Genomic DNA, 24,032 nt, shown 5'->3' with positions numbered 1-24,032 from the left:
CTTCGCATAGACTGTGAATGAAACCTCCCAGAGCTATGCAGTGCACAACTGGAACAACTGTACATGGTGACACTGGCCCCCCTTATGCACCCAGACCATCAAGAGACAGAGTCATACTTACAGTGTAGTAGTCCAGGGGAGCCTGTTTTAAAGAGGTGCTGCCTTTATCCTTCTGCTGCTGCCTCCTTGCTCTGTAAGCTCACTGGTGCTAGAATGAACTTAACTCAAAGTGCCTGCAATTGGCAGATTTGTGTGCATTTGTTTTATAAACATGCAGGGTAGAAGGTTAACCTGAGAAGAATGAAAACCGAATAAAAATCGGTGTTTTGCCTCTTTCTGTGCCAATGAAAGAAGAGACAGATTCTGGGAGAACACACCCTTCATGGTCGTGGAACAAACTATTTCTGTGGTCAGCCACAACAGGACTATGAGAGCTACAAAGGGCAGAGAGTACACAAACTCCTCGGTCCCAACACACACACACACACACACACACACACACACACACACACACACACACACACACACATTACTGAACCACCACAGAGCTAGGGGGAAAGGGGAGCTTTATACAAATATGCTTTTGCCTTCCAGAAAAAATCTTAAGGTTTTCATGACCTACAATTCAGACCTTGCTACACCCTCACCCCATTTCCACTTCTGCAGGATTTCTGGAAGCAAATCCTTAAGCAACTTTGGCAGTATGGAAGAAACAGAATCTGAGGTGAGGACTTAGGAAAACAAACAAACAAACAAACAACACTCTAGAATTTTTGCAGCTTGTAACTATGGTCTTGACCACAAAACTGATGGCTTTTAAATTATTACAGTATGGGTGCACCAGAAATGCTCCGCTAAAAACAATTTGTGCTCAGCACTAACATAGAGACACACAGCCTAAGCAGCCACATGGTTTGTATTATTCCTAAATTGGTTCCAAGGGAAATTTCCTGGAGAAAGCGTTTGGTGGGTGGTGCTTTGGCCACGGGATCCCTTGGGTCAGGAGTGAAGGCTGCGGAGATGGTTTCCAGCCGCCTGCAAGCCTGTTCCAGTGATACTGGGGTTAGAGCTGCCCTCAGTTCCCTAGTTGCCAGGCAAATGCCAGGCCACTTTTCAAATGCTTCCAACGCAAGCACTAATCCCCCTGGGTGCCCTCTCAGGGGTTACGGCCCCTCTGTCCCCTTCCAGGACCCCCAAGAGCTTGCGTTCTTTCTCACAGATCTCTATCTCTGCTGCAAGGCAGCCGCCCAGCAGGTTGCTGATCTCACCCTCTGATTCACACTCACCAGTCACGTGTTGGGTCTTTTTTCTGTCCCTTTCCCTAAAAAATATATTCCATCTCAGACTGGTTTCCTAGGAAACCAACCGTCAAAAACAGGAATAGACTGGGTGGGAAAAGAATACTCCAAAAATTCCACCTTGCAATGTTTAATAATGAGATAACCCAATTAACATAAACAGTAACTTTAAATAAAATGTGTGGACTTTTCCTCCGCAGATTTTAAACTCATCTCTGGATCATGCCCTAAGGACAGCATCCATTTTGAAAGAAACAACTGATCGAATGATTAGAACTATTGCAGAAGATCTTGCCAAAATACAGAGATGGAGGAATCGACTGAAATACTAGTTTGACCCAAGGCAACCAAGGACCTAAAAATAAGAAAAATGCAAAGAAAACTTGATCTTCCCCTAAAAAGTATCTTATTATACCATTTAGGAAGGTGTCTTTCTCGAGAAAATACCAAAACCATAAGAAATGGGGGGCACCAAGTGCTTAAAAGGAAAAAACAATGGACCCCTGATTTTTAAAGTTGAAATCAACTAGTAGCTATTTTAAAATAAATCTGTTATTCCTAACTCATAATAAAAGAAATCAAAGCAATAAACTAGGGGCACTTGGCTGACTCCACGGGAAGAGCATGCAACTCTTGATCTCAGGGTCGAGAGTTCGAGCCCTACCTTGGGTGTAGAGATTACTAAAAAAAAAAAAAAAAAAAAAAGAAAAGAACCAAACTATACGCTTGCCTATTAGTATGGCAAAAATGAAAGTTTAGAAAAGCCAGTGTCAGCGAGGGTGGGGGTGACGGTGCTCTTGCACCCTGGGGATGGAAGTATAAATTGATACAAACTGGTGGGAAGGCAACTTGGTATCAAATCCTACAAATGTAAAAGCACCTACCTTCTCAGCAGCAAGCCCACTATTAGCAATTACTTCATAGGTGACTCACACAACAGGCCATGGTATTACACATGTGGCCACTGGAGCACTAAGGGAAGAGCCCCCAGTGGAACCCATCTAATACCTTCTGTGGTGACTCATAAATAAGGACAGTCGTGCAGTTAGTGCTCTGCAGCCACTGAAAAAATGAGGTGGATTATCTTGTAAAATAGTGAAGAAAAGCAAGAACGACTAATAATACATGTAGTGTGACCCCATCTGTGTATGTTTTTCAAAGGGCAGACATATTTTCTGGGAACAATGCAGAAGGATATTCAGTGGACCTCTAGGAAATGGAACCTGGGGGTTGTGCAGGGAAGGAAGAAAATCTTGTACTTTCTGTATGGTATGAAATTCTTACAATATTCTTATAATGTAAATTACATGAAGATCTCTTGAAGTCCAGATGCAAAAACATTAGTCCTAGATTAATGAATATGGGACAAAAGTGAAGACAAGTCACTAAAACTATGTAGCACAGATTAACTAACTGAATGGCATTTCATGTAGAATGTCAGAACGAGATTTTGCTTTGCTTCCTTAAGACTGATTTATAACCTCTTTAATGACAGAGCAGATATGATTGGCTCTTTCCCTGCTTCCTGAGGTCTCTCTTCATTCAAAACAGTCAACAAATGGTCTCCCAGCCCCCACAGCTTTGTTCAGTGGTAAGAAGAGTTGAATCCATTCCCACTTTGAAGATTTTGTGGCCAAGGCAGCTGCTATTTGTCTAGTTGGCTGGAGAATGGGCTATTTTTAACTTTGGGGCTTGGAAATTGGTTTAGGGTGCCTTAGAAGAGATAAAGCAGAGGCCAGCCTGAAGATACCTCTGACTTTGTGGCTAAAGGTACTTTAAGCCGTGGCACCATAAGGAAGAGAGTGAAGGTGGGTAGTAGCATTTTAAGAGAAAAAAGGGAGCTTAAACTGTGTATATGCTAAGAGGCTTCTAGATTCATCACTTACCTGAATTTAATCACAACTTGATAACCTGTTTTGTGTGCCAAGCATCACTATCCCGTCCCCAAGGTTGAAATTACACTTCTCTGAGTTGAAGGGTTCTGTATGATTCATTAGTTCTTAACCTTTTCTGAGTTCAACCCTCTTTGAGAAACTGATGAAAGCTATGGAGTCTCTCTCCTCCATGCTCCACTCTTGTGGGGAAAAGGGATATAAGAACACACAGAATTTTTAAAAGTTCATGGACACCTAAATCAAATCTATGGAACCCAGGTTAGGAAGGATCACCATAAATGAATATTCCTAAACCCTCAACTAGCCTTTAGAGAAACTATTGTAATCATTTATTTAAAAATATGGCCTATCTCTGCTTTATTACACTATATTCTAAATGTAATTTTACATTTCCTTAATGATTGAGGATTATTAGGAACCATCACTGCAACATGCTTAATCCAAGAAACAGAAATAGGGCAACACCCTAAACAATTTCTGGAGAAGTGCTATGCTCTGATTTGCAAAGGTAACTTTATATTTACTGATTATGTAGCCTTGGCTGTCTCCTCCCTTCTTTGCGTAAATTCTGACCCATCTCTCCTCTAATTCTGCTGCAGTAACAAACCAGAAAAACAAACTCATTAGCTAAAAGTGATTGTATTTCTAATGCTGAGTCAAGGGGCTCACCATTGCTGAGAGCAGTGGGTGGCGGTATCCACCGTCCAGAGGCCTCTTCTGTGTACTTCCAACGGCAGCTGTGCTCTGGTGGCTTGAGGCTGCCAGGAGCAAGCAGGATGAGGGGGAATGCTTTGAACTCTTTAATAAAAAAAATTCTAGCCATCCACTTTATTAGATTATACAAATGAAAACTCATCTTTTAATCACTCCTTTCAACTGTAATCTTACAGTTAGGGATTTAAAAGACGTACTTCATACTAAATTTGAGTATGTTTATTTATTTTTAATACCCAAAATGTTGTTTTGGTAGTAGAAATTTTATTGTGGAACGAAGACTTTGTTGCTCCTTTGATTTTTTTTTTTTTTTAAATATTTTATTTATTTACTTGACAGAGATAGAGACAGCCAGAGAGAGAGGGAACACAAGCAGGGAGTGGGAGAGGAAGAAGCAGGCTCATAGCAGAGGAGCCTGATGTGGGGCTCGATCCCATAACGCCGGGATCACGCCCTGAGCCGAAGGCAGACGCTTAACCGCTGTGCCACCCAGGCGCCCCTGCTCCTTTGATTTTAAAAGAAACCTGCCTGCAACCTGACACAATTAACAAAAGGCTATGAATACCTATAGTAGAACTAAGTAATGGGGGCATCACATCTTACAAAATAAACTGTCAGGATCTGGGCCTTTGAGGCTCAAATCCAAGAATCCTTGTGTCTTTGTGAATGGCTATTTTTCTTATTTTTTTTGTGAATATGGCTGAACAATGCAAATCCACTATACTTTATAAACCAAGCACATTTCAACAGGAAGCAAATGTGGGCTTCTGAGATAGCGAATAAATGGTTTCAGTTAGTTGTAAGAGCAAAATATCTTTTTCAGGGTCTTATCAGAATCTGTAATTGCTAATTCTGGAGGCGGCATCAGTTTATACCAGGAATTTATGTGAGATGACAACTTATGTTTTCGAATTCGGTAAGCGATTTAGGAAACAGGATCTAATTCTAAGCCTAAAATACATGTAAAGTGGAGGCCTTGGAGGATGTCATAGCACTGTGATAGGACAAAGTAATCACTGAGGTGTTAAGTGACTGAATGAATGGGCCAGTGGGTGCTGTCATCACACTCTTGGTTCCATTTGTCACAGGGCATTGGATCAGTGTAAATTTCTGTTCCACACACATACTAACTCTGACACATAGTAACCAAGGTATACAAGGCCCTCAGATAAAACAGACACCAAAAACTGACCCTTTCACTGGCAATGAACTGTTCCCATGTTCAATGCACAAAGAGAGCTGTGTACTAACAAGCTTTCCTCCCCACGATGCACACCCAGGTTAAATTACATAACCTTTTTGTGCCCTAGTTTTCTCAGCTTTCAAAGGAAGATGATAATAGTGCGTATCCTCACAGGATTAAACAAGAAGATTCAATGAGGTAATACAAGCACTGTGAAACAGTGCCTGGCACATATAAAGCTCGAAGTAAGCACTTGCATATTATTATTTTGTTATCACTACCTAGTAAACTAGCAAGTTATGAAGTTAATATATCAAACCAATAACATTCCTGTATAATGTTTTTGAAAATAATATAAAAGATCCAATTCACATGGAACCACAAAAGAAAGATAGGACAACTGCAGTACCTATTTGAAGAAAATACAGGTTTTGAAGGTTATAAAGATTTAAAATAAAAAGACATTTTTTTTTTAAAGATTTTATTTATTTATGTGACAGAGAGACAGCCAGCGAGAGAGGGAACACAGCAGGGGAGTGGGAGAGGAAGAAGCAGGCTCCCAGCGGAGGAGCCTGATGTGGGACTTGATCCCAGAACGCCGGGATCACGCCCAGAGCCGAAGGCAGACGCTTAACGACTGCGCTACCCAGGCGCCCCTAAAATAAAAAGACATTCTATATTCCTGAATTTTAAGTTTCAATATTATAGGCTGTCAATTTTTTTTTTTTTTAGAGACTTTATCTATTTGAGAGACAGAGTGAGAACAGGGTGAGGGGCAGAAGAAGAAGCAGACTCCCCATTGAGCAGGGATCCTGATGCGGGACTCAATCCCAGGACTCCAGGATCATGATCTGAGCCGAAGACAGATGCTTAACTGACTGAGCCACCCAGGTGCTCCGAGCTGTCAATTCTTAAATTAACCTATAAATTTATTGCAAACCTAATGAAAATACCAAAATAATCTTTGGTATTAACAAAATGATACTAAAGTTCATTTAGAAAGATGTAATAGCTAGAAAATCTCTGAAAAATAACAATGACTTAGGTGTGGGTGGAGTAGAGATTATAACTGCCACACATTAAAATATAGCATGAATTAGGGTTGCCTGGCTGACTCAGTTGGTGAAGCATGCCACTCTTGATCTCGGGGTCATGAGTTCGAGCCCCATGTGTGGCATGGAGCTTACTTAAAAATTTTTTAGACTTTTTTTTTTTTTTAAGATTTTATTTATTTATTTGACAGAGAGAGCACAAGCAGGGGGAGCGGCAGACAGAGGGAGAGGGAGAAGCAGGCTCCCCGCTGAGCAGAGAGCCCGACGCGGGGCTCAATCCCCAGGACCCTGGGATCATGACCCGAGCCGAAGGCAGATGAAACACTTAACTAAATGTGCCACCCAGGCACCCTAAAATTTTTTTTAAATAAAATAAAACATAGCAAGAATTAAAATAGATAGGGAAAAAGACATGAACTATAGGTCAATAAAAGAGAATTCAGAAATAGACCCAAATACAAATATAAATTTAGTCTATGATAAAGGTAGTATTTCAGACTAGACAGGGAAAGAGGGATTACCCAATAAAATCTGTACAATAGCTGGCTATTTAGGGAGAAGGCTGGATCCCTGTTAAATGCTGTATCAGTCATGGTTCACCATAGGAACAGAAACTCCGCAGGTATTTCAAAGAATAGTATTTAATACAGGTCCTTAAAAATCAGAGAAAAAAAGACTGCCTGGGTGGCTCAGTCAGTTAAACATCTGACTTTGGCTCAGGTCATGATCCCGGGGTCTTGAGACTGGGCCCTGCCTTGGGTTCTGCGCTCAGCGGGGAGTCTAAGTCTGCTTCTCCCTCTGCCTCTGCCCCTGCTCGTCCTCTGTCTCCCTCAAATAAATAAGTGAATAACGTCTTTTTTAAAAAACCAGAGAAAAAGCCGAAGGGGCAGAAACTGGGAGCCAACATGCTTTTAGACTCAAGGTTCTATCATCTTCTGGGATGCAGGGCACAGGAAGTCAGTGCCACTGTTGCCACCAGCACTGGCTCATGCCCACGCAGCAGGGGACAGACAATGAAATACAGAATCTAGTTGCTACAAACAACTTCAGGTGGCAGGAGCCTGCTTGTCCACCAGTACAGCACGGTAGATGAGCTCTACCTTCCAAATCTTGACCAAATGCAAATCACTGGCAGAACCTAACCAGTTCCAAACCCTGCTTATCTTAAGTCGGCAAAACTTCATTTCTAGCTTTTCATCCCCTATGGTATGAGATGGAGAGGCATGGGACATACTGCCAAGTGCTAAGAGACCATACCTAGCACACATTCTCACACTAAAGCCAATTCCAGATGGATGAAAGAATTACCTGTAAAAATAAAATGAACCTATTGAAATGTTCTACAAGAAACAATGAGTGAATTTATCATTTTAGTTGTAAAAGGTTATTTCTAAGTATAACATATAATTCAGAGACCAAAAAGGAAAAGCTATGGGTTTATCTACATAAAAATTTAAAATGGTGATTATCTATCAACATGTTGACTCTTGGACAACACGGGTTTGAACTGCACAAGTCCACTTACACACAGATTTTTTGGATAAATACAGTACAATACTGTAAATGTATTTTCTTATGATTTTCTTAACATTTTTTTCCTCCCACTTAGTTTATTGTAAGAATACAATATATAATACGTACAACACAAAATTTGTGCTAAGCGACTGTTTATGTTTTCGGTAAGGCTTTTAGTCAACAGTAGGCCCTCAGTAAAGTTTTTGAGGAGTAAACGGTTTTTCAACAGATTTTCAACTGCACGGTTGGGGTTGGGGGGCAGGGGTCAGCACCCCTAAACCCATGTTGTTCAAAAGTTAACTATATTTTAGGGGCGCCTGGGTGGCACAGCGGTTAAGCGTCTGTCTTCGGCTCAGGGCGTGATCCCGGCGTTATGGGATCGAGCCCCACGTCAGGCTCCTCTTCTGTGAGCCTGCTTCTTCCTCTCCCACTCCCCATGCTTGTGTTCCCTCTCTCGCTGGCTGTCTCTATCTCTGTCAAATAAATAAATAAAATCTTTAAAAAAAAAAAAAAGTTAACTATATTTTAAATGCACAAATACTTTGACGGCTATGCCATTGCTAGAAATTTATATTATAGAAGTATTTGTGTGTGTTTGCAAAGGTATGTACTCAAACAATGCAGCATTACATGTAAGAGCAAAACTCTGAAGACGAGTAATATATAAAATTATGAGGCCACTATGAGGCCGGGTAAAAGCAGAGATTTGAAATGAAGACGTTCCCTTTGTGTAACACATGTGCAGACATATCCTTTTATTATCCAACCTTATACAAATATTACATTGTTTTTATAAAAAGTCAACAGGGGCTATCTTGGTGGGAAGATTATGGTGCATTATTCTTTCTCTTTTTTGTAACTCTCTGATTTAGAACTTTTAAGCTTCCCGACTTCCCCTTCCTCCCCTCCCCCCCAAAAGGTAACTTTTTAACTATACATATATTTTCTCTTAGAATATTCACACTTATTTTTGGTTTTCTACTTTAAACATACATGATTTTGAAATTATATAAAACTATGTTCTTTAGAAGTATCTGGAAGACAGTATACACTGTGAAATTATTCTATTTCTATTTTACACATAAAAGAAATTATGAATTTCAATTGAAAAAAAACCTGCACTTATAGAAAATCATTCTATGACACATACACTTACAATTTTTACTTTTATAGCCTTTTCATTTAAAATCATTCCTTCCCAAAAAAACTATACTTGAACATAAGACAGATAAGTATCTGATAAGTAATTAGCATGTACACAGGTAGTTGTGAAGAATTATCCACAATTCTAATATATTCAGTTCCAAAGGTAAAAAATTTCCTTTTAGAGAGCATTTTAACATTTCTTCTCAGCATCTACAAAGTAGCAACACTCTTTAAATTATTAAAATGGCAAATCCAATGATATGTAATCATAAAGTCCCTTAAGAAATATATTTGAAAAATCATTATTCCATAAAATATTTACATTGTTTAAATTACATGATAGCAACCTTATCTTGATTAATTTTAGTTGAACATGTTAATAAGAATCTCCAAAAAAAAAAAAAGATCATTATTCATCCTTAATAAAGGAGACTTTATCCTTGGGTTTATTCAGCATCTTTATATCATCCAAAAGCTTTCTGGGTGTTAAAATATGTGTAGAACCTGGTAGGAGAAAAGATACATTTTCAGAGGCCAGAAGTTAAGTAGATTCTCCTTGGCTAATTTTATTGCCCTGTCCCTCAATTTGCAAAGTGCCATAGCTTGGGGGCAATTTAATGAAATTTCTATAGGACACATTCCTGAAATCTGCCTACACTACAATATTTCAGTCCTTCCTCTTCATTGAACGGCATGCTCAGTAAACCACTCCTAATACTTTGTCTACTTCGTGCGATACATCGACAAGCTGAAGATCAAAACTGGAGGTTACTGGACCCCTGTGGCAGAACAGAACAGTCACTGCTCAATCACAGGATCATTAAGCAGTGCTGCAGATTTAGAGCTGATGTACAAATGCTGCATTCCATAGTTGAGCAGAATTTCTATATCAGTGGCTTTGATTGAAGTTCTTAAAACTAAATTCCATATAGGACTTGCCAATGTCAGGTTCACATCCACAAAAACATTCGAAGTATTTCTGTAGTAGAAATGTATTCATGCCTCAAAAATTATTTAATAATAAGGGCAAGACTAGAACATAATATTTTAAAGGACATATTTAATAGTATCTAAATAATACAATATTTTGAAGCTTATTCCCTCAAAATCAGAGTATTTAAAAATCAACTTATCAAAAAAGTCAACCAGGAAAAAACTCTAGTACATCAGAAAAAACACACTATGATTAATAAGTTTTTTTGCATTCAACAATTTAGACCTACATGTAATCTACAACATAAAGTTTTACAATTAGTTTGTTTAAAAAAAAACTAAAAAGAGGAAAAAATGTCTTACCAATAATAACTTCACAGGATTTATGTGCTTGAGAAACTTCATAAGCACAACGCATTTCAGAGTATGTAATTCCTCCAATTACAAAAACAATCAGTTTTGACCCATTTTTTCGGTCCTCTAAATAATTAGTTCTGGGTTTCTGGCGAGCACTAAAAAATAAACATACACAAACATGTTAAAAACATTTCCAAAGCCATAGTGCTTGTAGAGTTTTAAAAAAGCCTAACTCCAGCAAACTCAAATTTAGCACCAATTACCCTGTTTTTATGGAAATGACTTAACAATGGTATGACTGGAAAACTAAGACAGGTTAGGTAAGACAGCCCCACTTCAAATTTAACTTTGATCTAATATAGAGTTTGGACAAATCACTCATAACCTAGTTTAGCATTTTTACGCATAAAATAAAGCTGACATTGACAGTCTATATACCTGAAAAATCTATGACTTACATTTTTAAGAAAGATTGATTTATTTATTTGAAAGAGAGAGAGAGTGAGAGAGAGCAAGTGTAGGGGGGGAGGAGCAGAGAGAGAGGGAGAAAAAAACTCAAGCAGACTCCACGCTGAGCAGAGAGCCTGATGTGGGGCTCGATTCTAGAACCCTGAGATCATGACCTGAGCCGAAACCAAGAGTCAGACGCTTAAGCAACTGTGTTATCCAGGTGCCCCGAAAGTCTATGACTTTCTGTCTTATAAACCCTTTTGTTTCAGTGCCACTCCCATTTTTTTAACTTCAGAAAGTCATAGACTTCTCAAGTATGTTATTTCTTCATATGAAATAAAAGTGTGTCAGCTCTATTTTATAGGTACAGGGAGGGAAGCACAGGTACAGATTTGGAGCCGATGTGGTACTGGGACATCCCATGCTGGAACTCAGTGAGGTAGGACGGTAGGAGGCACTGAACACATATCTGCACTCCCATGTTCACTGTAGCATTATTCACAATAGCCAAGACACGGACAATACTTAAATGTCCATTGGTGGAGAAATGGATAAAGAAAATGCAGTGTATATATGCAGTGGAATATTATTCAGCCTTTTAAAAAAAGAAGGAAAGGGGCGCCTGGGTGGCTCAGCAGTTAAGCATCTGCTTTTGGCTCAGGTCATGATCTTGGAGTCCTGGAACTGAGCCCTGAGGTGGGCTCCCTGCTCAGTGGGGAATCTGTTTCTCCCTCTCCTTCTGCCCCTCCCTGCCGGCGGTGCTCGCACATTCTCTCAAATAAATAAATAAAATCTTAAAAAAAAATTAAAATAAAATAAAAATTTTAAAAAGGAGGAAATTCTGCCTACTGCAACAACATGGATGAACCTGAAGGACATTATGCTAAGTGAAATTACGTTGGACTCAGAAAGACAAACACTTCTATGTGGAATCTGAAACAGTCAAATTCATAAGGCAGAGAATAGAATGTTGGTTGCCAGGGACTGGGCGGGGGAGGGGAAATGAGGTAGTGTTGGTCAAAGAACACAAAGTTTCAGTTATGCAAGATGAATTAATTCTGGAGATGTAATGTATTGCATGGTTACTATAGTTAACAAAATCTGCTTGAAAACTGCTAAAAGGGGGCGCCTGGTGGTTCAGATGTTAAGCGTCTGCCCTCGGCTCAGGGTGTGATCCCAGAGTCCGGGGATCGAGCCCCACATCAGGCTCCTCTGCTGGGAACCTGCTTCTTCCTCTCCCACTCCCCCTGCTTGTGTTCCCTCTCTCGCTGGCTGTCTCTCTGTCAAATAAATAAAATCTTAAAAAAAAAACCTGCTAAAAGGGTAAATCTTAAATTATTAAATTAAGCATTCTCACCACACACACACACAAAAGAAAGAAAATGTTAAATTTGTGGGGGTGATGGATATATTAATTAGCTTGTGATCATTTTACAATGTACATGTATCAAAACACCAAGCTGTAGGGGCGCCTGGGTGGCACAGCAGTTAAGCGTCTGCCTTTGGCTCAGGGCGTGATCCCAGCGTTTTGGGATTGAGCCCCACATCAGGCTCCTCCGCTGGGAGCCTGCTTCTTCCTCTCCCACTCCCCCTGCTTGTGTTCCCTCTCTCGCTGGCTGTCTCTCTCTCTCTGTCAAATAAATAATAATAATAAAAAAAAACCCCACCAAGTTGTAGATATTAAACATATACAGTGCTATTAAGTCAATTACGCCTCAATAAAGCTGTTAAAAAAAGACCTGGTTACAACTCTGATTCTGCTTCTTTCTAATTCAGTAAGACTTTCAGCAAGTTACTGAACCTCTAATATTCAAGGGTTGTTTTCAGGATTAAATGAAATAATGCAGAGGCTACACGAAGCATGGAATCTGGTACCAGGGAAGCACTCAATAAATAATAGCTAATATTTCTATCATTTCCTCCCCCAGATGCTCTAGATCAGGACTGCCCAATACAGCAGCCACCAGCCACATGAAGCAAATTTAAATTAATTAAAATTAAATACAATTTAAAACGCAGTCACACTGGCCACATATCAAGTGCTCAACAGTTCACATATCAAGTGCTCAACAGTTCCATGTGGCTACTGACTCAATACTGGAGAAGGCAGATATATGACATTTCCATTACTGCAAGAAAGTTCTATGGGATAGCACTGCTCAAGAGCACAGGAATCACTTTTTTTGTTCTCACACTCCACTGGTAAAAATTTTGAGCTTTTATGTGAAAAGTAAATATTTCAAAATAAAAATTTATGTACTTCTATTAAAAATATGTATCAGTTTATAAATTATATATATATATATATACTGGTACATATTAATAAAGCATAATTTTTCCCTTTTTTAGGTAAAAATAAATAACCCCCAAATCATCTTGTTATCCATTTTGGAATCCATGTTCTAGAGGACTTCTAAGACCCTGAAATGTAGGATTCCATGGTAAACTTTTAATTAATGTTCTTGTCTAGATAATTTCCATCTGCCATCTTAAGGAATGATGAGGGAGTAAACAACAGAAAGAAAGTAAAAAGAATCAGTAACTGGTTTTAAAAGATGAAACAGGAGGGGCGCCTGGGTGGCACAGCGGTTAAGCGTCTGCCTTCGGCTCAGGGCGTGATCCCGGCGTTATGGGATCGAGCCCCACATCAGGCTCCTCCACTATGAGCCTGCTTCTTCCTCTCCCACTCCCCCTGCTTGTGTTCCCTCTCTCGCTGGCTGTCTCTATCTCTGTCGAATAAATAAATTAAAAAATCTTTAAAAAAAAAAAAAAAGATGAAACAGGAATAAGATACACTCACAATTCCCATATAAAGCAAATCAAGGAGATACTAAAAGTGCAATTTTGGTTTAAAAACTATTTCAAGGGGTGCCTGGGTGGCTCAGTTGGTTGAGTATCCAAATCTTGATTTCCGCTCAGGTCACGATCTCAAGAGTTGTGAGATCAAGCCCTGTGTCAGCTCCGTGCTCAGTGGGGAGTCTGCTTGAGATTCTTTCCCTCTGCCCCTCCCCCCACTCTTATACACTTACACTCTCACTCTCTAAAATAAATCTTAAAAAAAATTTTTTCAAAAGAAAGAGAAACAGAAGAGAAATAGAGTAAGAACAAACAACAAAAAAAGGAGATAATACTGCTCAAAACAATTATGTGACACTAACAATTTTTAAATTTCTGAATAGCAATTTTAGGACAACGGAATTATATTTAATTTGTTTCACATACATGTAAAAGATGTTGTGCTAGTGTTTTACATTCTGATAGATATAAAAATAATAATTAAAGCCCTAGATCCTGAAAATCTCACTCGAGAAAGCACCTAGAAGCTTTGGTTAAAATAAGAGTGAACTTTCAATTTTTTTAATTTCTTAAAATTTAAATTCAATTAATCAACATGTAATGTGTTATTTGTTTCAGGGGTACAGGTCTATGATTCATTAGTCTTATATAATACCCAGTGCTCATTATAATACATACCTTCCCAATGTCCATCATCTAGTTACCCCATCCTTCTCCCCCTCCCCCTCCAGCAACCCTCAGTTTGTTTCCTATGCTTAAGAGTCTCTTATGGTTTGTCTCCCTCTCTGGTTTCATCTTGTTTCATTTTTAAGAGTGAACTTCTTTTTAAAAGCACAGCTGAAAGTAAACAAATAAGAGAAATTTTCGAAGGCTAGCAGTAAAGAGGAAGCTAAAAACTAGAGTCAAACTGAGTTGAGGCTTGGTCTGCCTTGTGCAGTGTTAGTCTAATCTTAGCAAACCAGAGACTTGGGTGTTTACTTGTTTAATGAACAAAAGAGACAAAGCCTTGGTATTATGCAATGTAGGGAGGGACTGGGAGTTGACACCCTGAATAAGGTAGGGCACTCATTTTTTTATGATAAAGTAAATTTTCAGACTGCTTACCTGGACTCATTTAAAACAGGTTGCAGTTAAAGAAAAACTGCCCCTTAAGTGACTATCCCTCCAGGAGAGTTGCCACTGTAAGAGTTACTTCTGTATCATTTCAATTATTAGTCTGCAATATCATACTGACAGTTTCACTGGCTTTCATTGATAGGTTTTACCTTACAGCTCCTGAGCCATTCCATACTGCTGGACACTGGGAACAATACGGCCATTCTTTCGAATCTAATCTATTATCAATGGCATCCTAGGGAAGAAAAGAATTAACAGCATTAAAAAAAATGTACATTCTAGAATTTTTTAATTTGTATATTTTGTGTAAGACTCAAAACTTGTGTTTACAATTAAGGAACCTAAAGAGATGTAAATATTTAATAAAATAAGGTTAGCACTCTGAAACTTATAAAACTTTACTTGCTTCAAAAATTAATGCAATGTCTACATTTCTTCATTTGGAAGGTCTCCATACTGGTGTTAAGGATTGCAGAGACCTTATCAAGACCTTTATCTCTAGAGTGCTAGGGGTTTCTAAATACCATCCTAGTCCTGACATACCTCTTTTAGGCTACTGGAGAGTCCAGGCCTTGCCCTTCATTGCAGTGGCTCTAAAATAGGATGTGCATCCCTGACCTAGGGGTAATCAAAACAATCCAATGGGATGAGAGAGTTTTCCTTTTTGTTTAAAAAAATTTCCTGTTTTAGGCAGGGTTACATTTTATGATATACTTATGTGTATACTATATGCTATATATAAAGATCATGCATCACCAGTACAGTAATACATAGTTTGCAAATAATCATATACTACAAGCTCATGTTCACAATTTTTATGGTTAAGTATGCATGATTAAAACAGTTTGGAGACAACTGCTTTACAGCACAGTAGTATAAAAGATATTATTAAGTAGGCATAAGGAATGAGCACAAGGTACTCAGTAGTCCAAGAATATTTCATTAAAACTGTAAGAAGCAAAGAAATCAAGTTTCAGGAGAAACCCTGAAGGCCTTGGAATGCCACTGGGCCCAAACTGGATTTTCTTTTTTTTTTTTAATTAACATGCAAATCCTTGTTACAGGGTTCAGGAAGTCAATTCTTATTTTAAAAGTACTACCCAAGAAAGACTACTTAGCTACATCCTTGTTATGGGTAGGGGAAAAAAATCTTACATTGTAGAAAACAAAGTCTAGGTTCTTTAAACTTTTCATCTGTGATTAAGAATGTGTGAATGACATAAAATTAGCCAAGCAAAATAGGAAAATCATAGTCATAAATTGCACACATTTAGTTCCCAAAGCAAAGCAGAAACGGGTTTAAGTCAAAGGAAAACTGGAATAAATGAAACTATATTGTTATAATTGAAGAACCAATGTCATAATTTTATTGCTCATAATACAATTTTTACTAGTTCATTTTCTAATTTCCCATAATTGAATATTTATTTCTAAAAGCAAACAGTACTAAAGGCATAAACCATCTGTTGGATAGAACAGCAAGCTATAGTTTACAACTTATAGTTTAATAACAAAAACACTTTTCCAAGAATACCGGAGTCTAACACTTTCTAACAGCGGTCGTATGCACATGTTATTTTGTTGAACTTTCATTCAAATGAATTATTTAGACTTCTGCTACATACAGTTATTTAAAACAACAGTTTTTTTTTTTTGTAAGGCAGTTATGTATGCTTACTTTTATTTATTTTGAGGCAGTCAGTGTATAAGTTTGAGATCTTCAAGGAAAGAATCTTCAAATTTCCTTTCCTCCCTTGACCCCAGATACAGCCTTCTTTTGTGAACCCTCCCAGTACGGCAGAAACTCCTGGCCAATAGATATGCTCAGACTGACAGATAAACACACAGGAAGTAAGGAAAACTCTACAGAAAGGCACCAGAAAGTAAAATTTAATGAGCTTTACCTCCAAAATATCTTTGATAAAAGGTGTCCATCGAGAGAGTTGAAAAGTTTCTTCTGTAGACCTATCCTTTCTTAATGGTTTGCTTTGTTGAGACTAATACAATAGAGGAAAAAAATTTAAAACCCATAATTTTATTTAGTAATATTCTCTTACTACATTTTCTTAAAAAGATATTTAAATTACAGTAAATACTATGTCGTATTTGACTTAAAACTAAGGGGCACTAGTGTGGCTCAGTCAGCTAAGCGTCTACCTTCGGCTCAGGTCATGATCTCAGGGTCCTAGGATCAAGCCCCATGCTGGACTCCCTGCTCAGTGGGAAGTCTGCTTCTCCCTCCAACTCTGCCCCTGGTTCATGTTCTCTCTCTCACTCTATCTCAAATAAATAAATAAACTCTTAAAAAAACCCACAAAAAACAAAAAACTAAGAATGGAAATGCTTACTCAAAAAATCTGAATAGATGGAATCACATAATTCACCATACTTTGTGCTCTAATGATAAAATGTATAATAGTATCAGAAAATATATTTACTCAAAAGTGCTATAAAACTTGATGGGAAAGAGAGAGATTCTAAACACAGTTCTTTCAAAATCTGCTGTAAAGGGAATCATAGAGAAAAGCATAAACAGCAAATTACAACAGAAGACATAAGATATAAATTCACTAGAAAAACATATTTGTCCAAATTATTCACATGTGGAAAAGAAAACAAAATTAAACATTTTTTACTTACCAAATCTACAGAGTGAAATTAAGAATATTATGTGGATTCCCATATAAGAAAACATATTTAATGCAAACAACCACATATATACAGATATGAATATATACTGAACGTAAGATTTCTTACTGGGGGGACAATGGGAACACCAAGGTAACTCCAGTTACGGATCATGTCGCTCTCATTTTCTATCTTTACGTTCTGGATCAACCTGTCCAAATTTTCTTCCGTAGTTCCTTAGATAAAAATATGAGTGCACAGTCACATAATTGCTACCACAATCATGTGTAGGTTTCAGGGAGTACCCATGAATAAAGCTTATTAAAGAAAAAGCAAATGTTTAATTATATACCCTTTGGTCTTCTCCCAATCTCCTATTTTTCCTTATATTTATCTTACCCAACGTCAGCTACTACCTTTGAATTTTCTAAGACTCTCTTATGATTAATAGTAAATTACTTATTATAAAGTGATTTTAGAGCTGAGTATTTTAATATGCTGATGAAAATAAAATCTCTCTTACCATTAATACTGAAGATGTAAAGTAGAATCGCTCTTATTTTATCATAATTATCATGATTTTTGTTGAGTAGAACTGGAAGAAGTACTCGCATAGAATCTTTCACCTTCTGTCCTTCTGCATCAGTTCCAAGTGCCAGGTCCTTAATGACAATTAAATGTAGTCAGTGGCCTATAATGCAAATTAACTTTTCAGTTAAAAATATCTTAAATCCAGGGGCGCCTGGCTGGCTCAGTTGGTACAGCATGCGCCTCTTGATCTCAGGGTTGTAAGTTCAAGCCCCATGTTGGGTGTAGAGATTACTTAAAAATAAAATCTTTAAAAAAAATATCTTAAATCTTGTCAAATTTTAATGTAACACTGATGATACTTCAAATGTAGGCATCACCTGTAAACCTCTGATTGTACAAAATATAGAAAGTCAAAAAATAATTCAGAGAGAAAATCATGAATCTAAACCTAGACTACTATGGTAGCCCTGAGCTACATACATGTGGTTAATGGGCACTTGAAATGTGGCTAGCCTGAATTAAGATGTGCTTATTTATAAGTGAAAACACCAGGTTTCTTGAAGACTTGGTATGTCAAAAGGAATGTAAAATATTTCACTAAAAATTTTTATATTGATTATGTGTTGAAATGATAAGATTTCGAAAGCATTAGGTTAAGTCAAATATATTATGAAAATTAACTACCTTTGTTTCTTTTTACCTTTTTATGTGACTACAATTGACCCTTGAGTAGCACAGGTTTGAAGTGTGTGGATCCACTTATACATGGATATTTTTCAATAAATACAGCACAGTACTTTAAAAGTATTTTCTCTTCTTTACGATTTTTTAAGGAACATTTCATTTTCTCTAGCTTACATTACTGTAAGAATATAGTACATAATGCATATAACATACAAAACGTGTGTTAACTGCTTATGTTATCAGTAAAGCTTCTGATCAACAGAAAGTTATTAGTGTAGGGGAGTCAAGTTTTGGGGGAGTCAAAAATTATACATGGATATTTCACTGTCACTTCAGCACGCTGATCCTTGTTCAAGAGTCAGCTATACTATAATATTTAAAATTACATATGGATTGGGGTGCCTGGGTGGCTCTGCTTCAGACTATTGATTTCGGCTCAGGTCATGGTCTCAGGGTCATGGGACTGAGCCCCTATAGCTTAAGATTCTCTCTCCCTCCCCCTCTGCCCTTCCCCTGCTCATGCTCTCTCTGTCTCAAAATAAATAAATCAAATTACATAGGGCTTGCATTCTATTTCTTTTAGTACTGGTCTAAAGATTTTTGGCATTATGGGGGGGGGTCTAAAACAAGTTAAATGTGCCAATGCAGTACGCTGCAGGGTGCTGCATTAAATGTTGCACCTAGGACGACTGGGTGGCTCAGTCAGTTAAACGTCTGCCTTCATGCTCAGGTCATGATCCCAGGTTCCTGGGATCAAGTCCCGCATCAGGCTCCTTGCTTAGCGGGGAGCCTGCTTCACCCTCTGCGTGCAGCTGTCCCTGCTTGTGCTCTCTCTCTCTCTCTGACAAATAAATAAAATCTTAAAAAAAAAAAAAAAGTTTAAATAAATAAATAAATAAATAAATAAATGTTGTGCCTACTCAGAAAGGCCTGACAATAGAGGTACTCTGAAATAATGTTCCAAACACTAAAATTATCACATTTACCCCAAAATGCACAATCACAGATTAGGAGGGACTGCTTATTATGATACTTATAGCTACCTGATAATGTTGGTGGGGAGTGATGTATTTATTTTTATGTATTTCTTAAGTAGGCTCCATGCTCAGTGTGGAGCCCAACATGGGGCTTGAACTCGACCCTGCAGAGATCAAGACCTCCGCTGAGATCAAGAGTCGGATGCTTAACTGAGTGAGCCACCCAGGTGCTCTGGGAGTTATGTATCTAAATACTGCCTAGTTGAGCCCCCTTCTAAGAGAGATTCTGTGATTTAGTGCACCTTACAACTGATCTGGAAATTTACGATGACATAGGTATTTCTTGCTCTGCACATACCTGTTCACTTTTGCAGAGCTTTTCTATATTAGGCTTGAATTTATTCATGCAATCTTCTGCTAAGTTAAGATGGACAACTTGCTGAAAAACAAAAGTAATCAATTGCTTAAAGCATTTTAATTTCTTTTTGTGCAACTGATAATATTAAACTTGTGAGATAGGCCTGAAGGAAATTATGGGCTGAGGTGGAAAAGAGGTACCAAGTACAAAGCAAGGAAAATTGCTGAAGAAAAAGCAAAAAGTAAGAATTAACATAGTCCACAGGGGATAATCAACAGACAGCAAAAAATAGAATAGAAAGGTTGAATATGCGTTTAAGAATTGAAAAAGAAGGTGAGGGAAAAAAAACTAAGTCCTGAAAAAGTTTTTGTATTTATATTATTGGTTCTTGACTAAGGTGCTGTATGATAAAAAATGACTGATAATGACTCATAGAAAGACTGATACAGCAAAAAGAACAGTTTACCTGCCAACACAGCTTAAGGGCTTTTAACAACTAATATAAAACTATTAAGGAACCAAGTAGAATAACAACTGCTGGCTAATACAATGTTAAATTTTGTTATTAAGTTGATAAATACAAAATTCTCTGTCTGGCTGTTGAAGACAAAAACATAAAAAGCTGAAGCTGGATTTGGATGAATCTAGATTACATAGAACACTACTGAGAAGCTTAGATATTTGGAATAGACCTAGAGTAAAATTTTAGAGGATAACTAACACCAAGTGTTCCATGACACCCACTACTAACCGTGACTATAGAACTAGAAGGACTAATAAACTAAAAATGATAAAGTATCTCATATACAATACCGCTTACCTTAGTAATCTGTTTACGGAAATGGGGCATCTTTTTCATCAGCTGGGCAAGAGCACTGAGCGATGTCTAGAAAAAAAGTCAAACATTTTTAAAGCAAACTTATAATTCAGGTATGCTATACAACAATTTTTGAAGTTTCTTATTTTTTTTAAAGATTTATTTTATTTATTTATTTTCAAGAGAATGCGAGCACATGCCCAGAGGGGAGGGGCAGAGGGAGAGAGAGAGTCTTAAGCACATTCCATGCTGAGCATAGAGCCCAAAGTAGGGCTCAATCTCACGACTCTGGGATCACGACCTGAGCTGAAACCAAAAATCAGATGCTTGACTGTGTCATCCAAGCGCCTAATATAACAATTTTTACATCTTGTAGTTTTATTGCTAATTTTCTAAATATTTGGCAAATTAAAAAAAAAATTCAAGAGACTTTCAGTTTCAGTCGCTATAAAGTAGCTGGTATCAAAATTATTCTCCCCCATAAACAAAAACAGAATTGGACAAAATAAATAAGACAACAGCTCTCAGGCAATGGATAAGAAAAAGAGCTCACAGCTAAGATACTTGAGCAAGAGAAAACACAGGTGATTCTTGCACTCACCCCGGCTTTTCCCCGGGGCACTTTCTAAAACATGGTGAAAGGAAGAAGAATTCAAGTAAAAAGCACTAGTCTCTCTGGGAAGAGGAGAAAGCGATCAGCTTGGGGCTGGTGAGGCAGGGTCTGGGGGTCAAGGTGCTAGAGAGAAAGAGCCAGTCACAACATAACTCAAAGATATGACTCAAAGAGGCGTTGCCTTTGGATCCCTGGCCAAACACTAAGCTGCGTGTGTAACGGGCAAAACTCTTAAAGGTCTAGCACAGAACAACTGCTGGATGGCTAAATGCTGGACAGAGATTTCAGAGGGGTCTTAGTGCTAAGAAAATACTGGTATTCTCTGATCCAAAGAGGAGAGTGCCAAGTGAACATCCCAGACATTCAGTACTAGGACTGTCTTTGAACTAAGTGCAAAAGGAAATACACTCACCGTAACAGCACCTGGCATGAAGCCTTAACAGAATTAAGGTTATTTATCAGCAAATCAAATGCTGCCAGAACAGAAATCAATACTCTTTGCAGAGAGAACATCATCTAGCGCCTCTGCAATATGTAATCTGCGATGTCTAACATATGCTAAAATATTACTGGTCATGTAAGACAGAAAAAAGTGATCAATACCAAAGTGATTAAAGAGTCAATAAATGCAGACCCAAGACAAAGAAGATGTGGTATACATACACAATGGAATATTATTCAGACATAAAAAAGAAAGACATCTTGCCATTTGCAACAACATGGATGGATCCAGAGAGTCTAATGCTAATGAAATAAGTCAGTCAGGAAAAGACAAACACCATATGATTTTACTCACGAGGAATCTAAGAAACAAAACAAATGCACAAGGAATAAAAGAGATGAACCAAAAAGCAGACTCTTAACTATAGAGAACAAACTGATGATTACCAGAGGGGAGGTGGGTGAAATGGGTGAGAGGGATTAAGAGTGATGAACACTGAGTAATGTACGGAATTGTCGAATCACTATATAATATACCTGAAACTAATATAACACTGCATGATAACTATACTGGAATTAAAAAAAAAAAAAAAAGAGGCTGACCCAAGGCAATCCAGATGTTGGGAGTTAACAGACAAAAAATTAAAAAATAACATATTTAAGAAAAACAGGAAAAGATGGACTAAATGGATGAAAAGACACAGTATTGCAACAGAAAATTAGAATTTATTTAAAAAATTCAATGAATGTCTTAGAACTAAATGCAATATTAGAAATTAAAAATACAGTGACTCTCCCACATTGCTGGCGGGACTGTAAAATGGCACAGTCACAATAGTATGGAATTTTCTTATAAAGTTAAACATACATTTACCACAGACCCAGCCATCCCACTTTTTTTTTTCAAAGATTTTATCTATTTATTTGAGAGAGAGGGAGCACAAGCGAAGGGAAGAGGCAGAGAGAAAAGCAGGCTCCTTCCCGAAAAGGGAGTCCAACTCAGGCTGGTTTCCAGGGTCCCGTGATTATGACCTGAGCTGAAGGCAGATGCTTAATGGACTGAGCTGCCCAAGTGCCCCCCTGAAATTCCACTCTTTTTACCCAAGTGAATGAAAATATCTGTTTACACAAAACCTGAATGTTTTATAGTGGCTTTATTCATAACTGCCAACAATCTGAAAAAAAATGTTCAGCAACTGAGCTACCCAGGCACCCCCAAAATAACATCTTAAGTTTATAAACACATGTTGAGTAAAACATATGACAACAATAGCACAAAAGAGGAAGGGGGTAAATGCAGTCGAACTGTTATAAGGTTCTTGAATTATTCAGGACATGACAAAAGTCTTCTTTAAGTAGCCTATGATAAGATAATGATACCTTTTAGGGCACCTGGGTGACTCGGTTGAGTGTCCGACTCTTGATTTTGGCTCAGGTCATGATCTCAAGGTCATGAGATTAAGCCCCAAGTTGGACTCCTTTAGCCCAGCACAGAGTCTGCTTGGGATTCTCTCTTCCTCTCCCTCTGCCCCTCCCCGGCTTGCACACACCTCTCTCTAAATACATAAATAAAATCTTAAAAAAAAAAAAGGAATATTATAGTGAAATATTTCTCATAAACCTGGAATTAAATAATCTAAGCAAAATATTAGCAAACAGATTCAGTGATATAGGAAAAGGATAATGCATCAAGACCGATGCAACTTATTCCAGGAATGCATGGTTGGTTTGTTATCATATTAACAGAAAAAAAGAGAGGAAAAAAAATTTTCAGTAGATGCATTAGATGAAATCCAACATCCATTCTGATTACAAAAACCAAAACAACAACCTGTTTCGCAAATTAAAAATAGAAGGGATAATCCTGATAAAGGATGTATCACAGGGCGCCTGGGTGGCTCAGTCAGTTGAGCAACCAAATCTCGATTTTGGCTATCATGATCTCAGGGTTGTGTGATGGAGCCCTGCACTGGGCTCCACTCTGGGTGTGGAGCCTACTTGGGATTCTCTCTGTCCTTCGCCCTCTGCCTGCCCTGCCCAACCCTGTGCGCTCTCTCTCAAAAAAAAGAAAAAGAAAAAAAGAAGAAAAAAAAGGATGTTATCTAAAGTAACCTAAAACCAACACAACACTCAATAGTGAAATATCAAACACGTTTCTCCTAAGGTTGGGAATGAGACAAGGATATCCTCTATCATCAATTCTGTTCTACATCATAGAGCTAGGAGATATTAACCACTAAGAAAACTATTTTAAAATGTGTAAAGATTGGAAAGGATCAGGCTAAATTTTCTTTATTCACAGATGATATTATTGTGTAATCTTCTGGAATGATGGAAATGTTCTCTATCTTGATTTAGGTGGTGGTTCCAAATACATATATAGAAGTAAAAAGTTACTCACAGTATACACTTAGGATTTGTGCACTTAGGTAAATTACACCCCCCCAAAAAAAGCTAGCAAAAATGCATTGATGAAATTGGCTAAATGGCTTTTTAAAAATAAATTCAATGAAGCAAGACAGACAAAA

The 24,032-nt window shown here is 37.9% G+C and overlaps 2 protein-coding genes across 3 annotated transcripts in view; one reads left to right on the top strand and one right to left on the bottom strand.

Moving 5' to 3' along the window:
- Window positions 1–2,287, top strand: part of AKNAD1 (AKNA domain containing 1) — a 41,959-nt gene extending 39,672 nt beyond the window's left edge. The window contains exons 13-14 of one of the 2 annotated variants that reach the window (XM_034654014.1): window positions 667–724; window positions 1,499–2,287. In XM_034654014.1, the coding sequence (XP_034509905.1) occupies window positions 667–724; window positions 1,499–1,630 (190 nt within the window). In that variant the 3' untranslated portion in view covers window positions 1,631–2,287. The remainder of the gene's footprint in view (window positions 1–666; window positions 725–1,498) is intronic. The other variant, XM_019799643.2, reaches the window with a different exon arrangement.
- Window positions 2,288–8,386: 6,099 nt separating this feature from the next.
- Window positions 8,387–24,032, bottom strand: part of STXBP3 (syntaxin binding protein 3) — a 49,389-nt gene continuing 33,743 nt past the window's right edge. Inside the window, exons 12-19 of the mRNA XM_002919194.4 lie at window positions 20,454–20,519; window positions 19,634–19,714; window positions 17,607–17,745; window positions 17,213–17,319; window positions 16,360–16,452; window positions 14,605–14,690; window positions 10,100–10,248; window positions 8,387–9,307 (exon numbers count right to left, since the gene is read on the bottom strand). Coding sequence (XP_002919240.1) covers window positions 9,213–9,307; window positions 10,100–10,248; window positions 14,605–14,690; window positions 16,360–16,452; window positions 17,213–17,319; window positions 17,607–17,745; window positions 19,634–19,714; window positions 20,454–20,519 — 816 coding nt within the window. The 3' untranslated portion in view covers window positions 8,387–9,212. The remainder of the gene's footprint in view (window positions 9,308–10,099; window positions 10,249–14,604; window positions 14,691–16,359; window positions 16,453–17,212; window positions 17,320–17,606; window positions 17,746–19,633; window positions 19,715–20,453; window positions 20,520–24,032) is intronic.

Source organism: Ailuropoda melanoleuca, chromosome 2 (assembly GCF_002007445.2).
Source record: "Ailuropoda melanoleuca isolate Jingjing chromosome 2, ASM200744v2, whole genome shotgun sequence".
NCBI lineage: Eukaryota > Metazoa > Chordata > Mammalia > Carnivora > Ursidae > Ailuropoda > Ailuropoda melanoleuca.
This window is presented reverse-complemented; position numbering and strand designations above follow the sequence as displayed.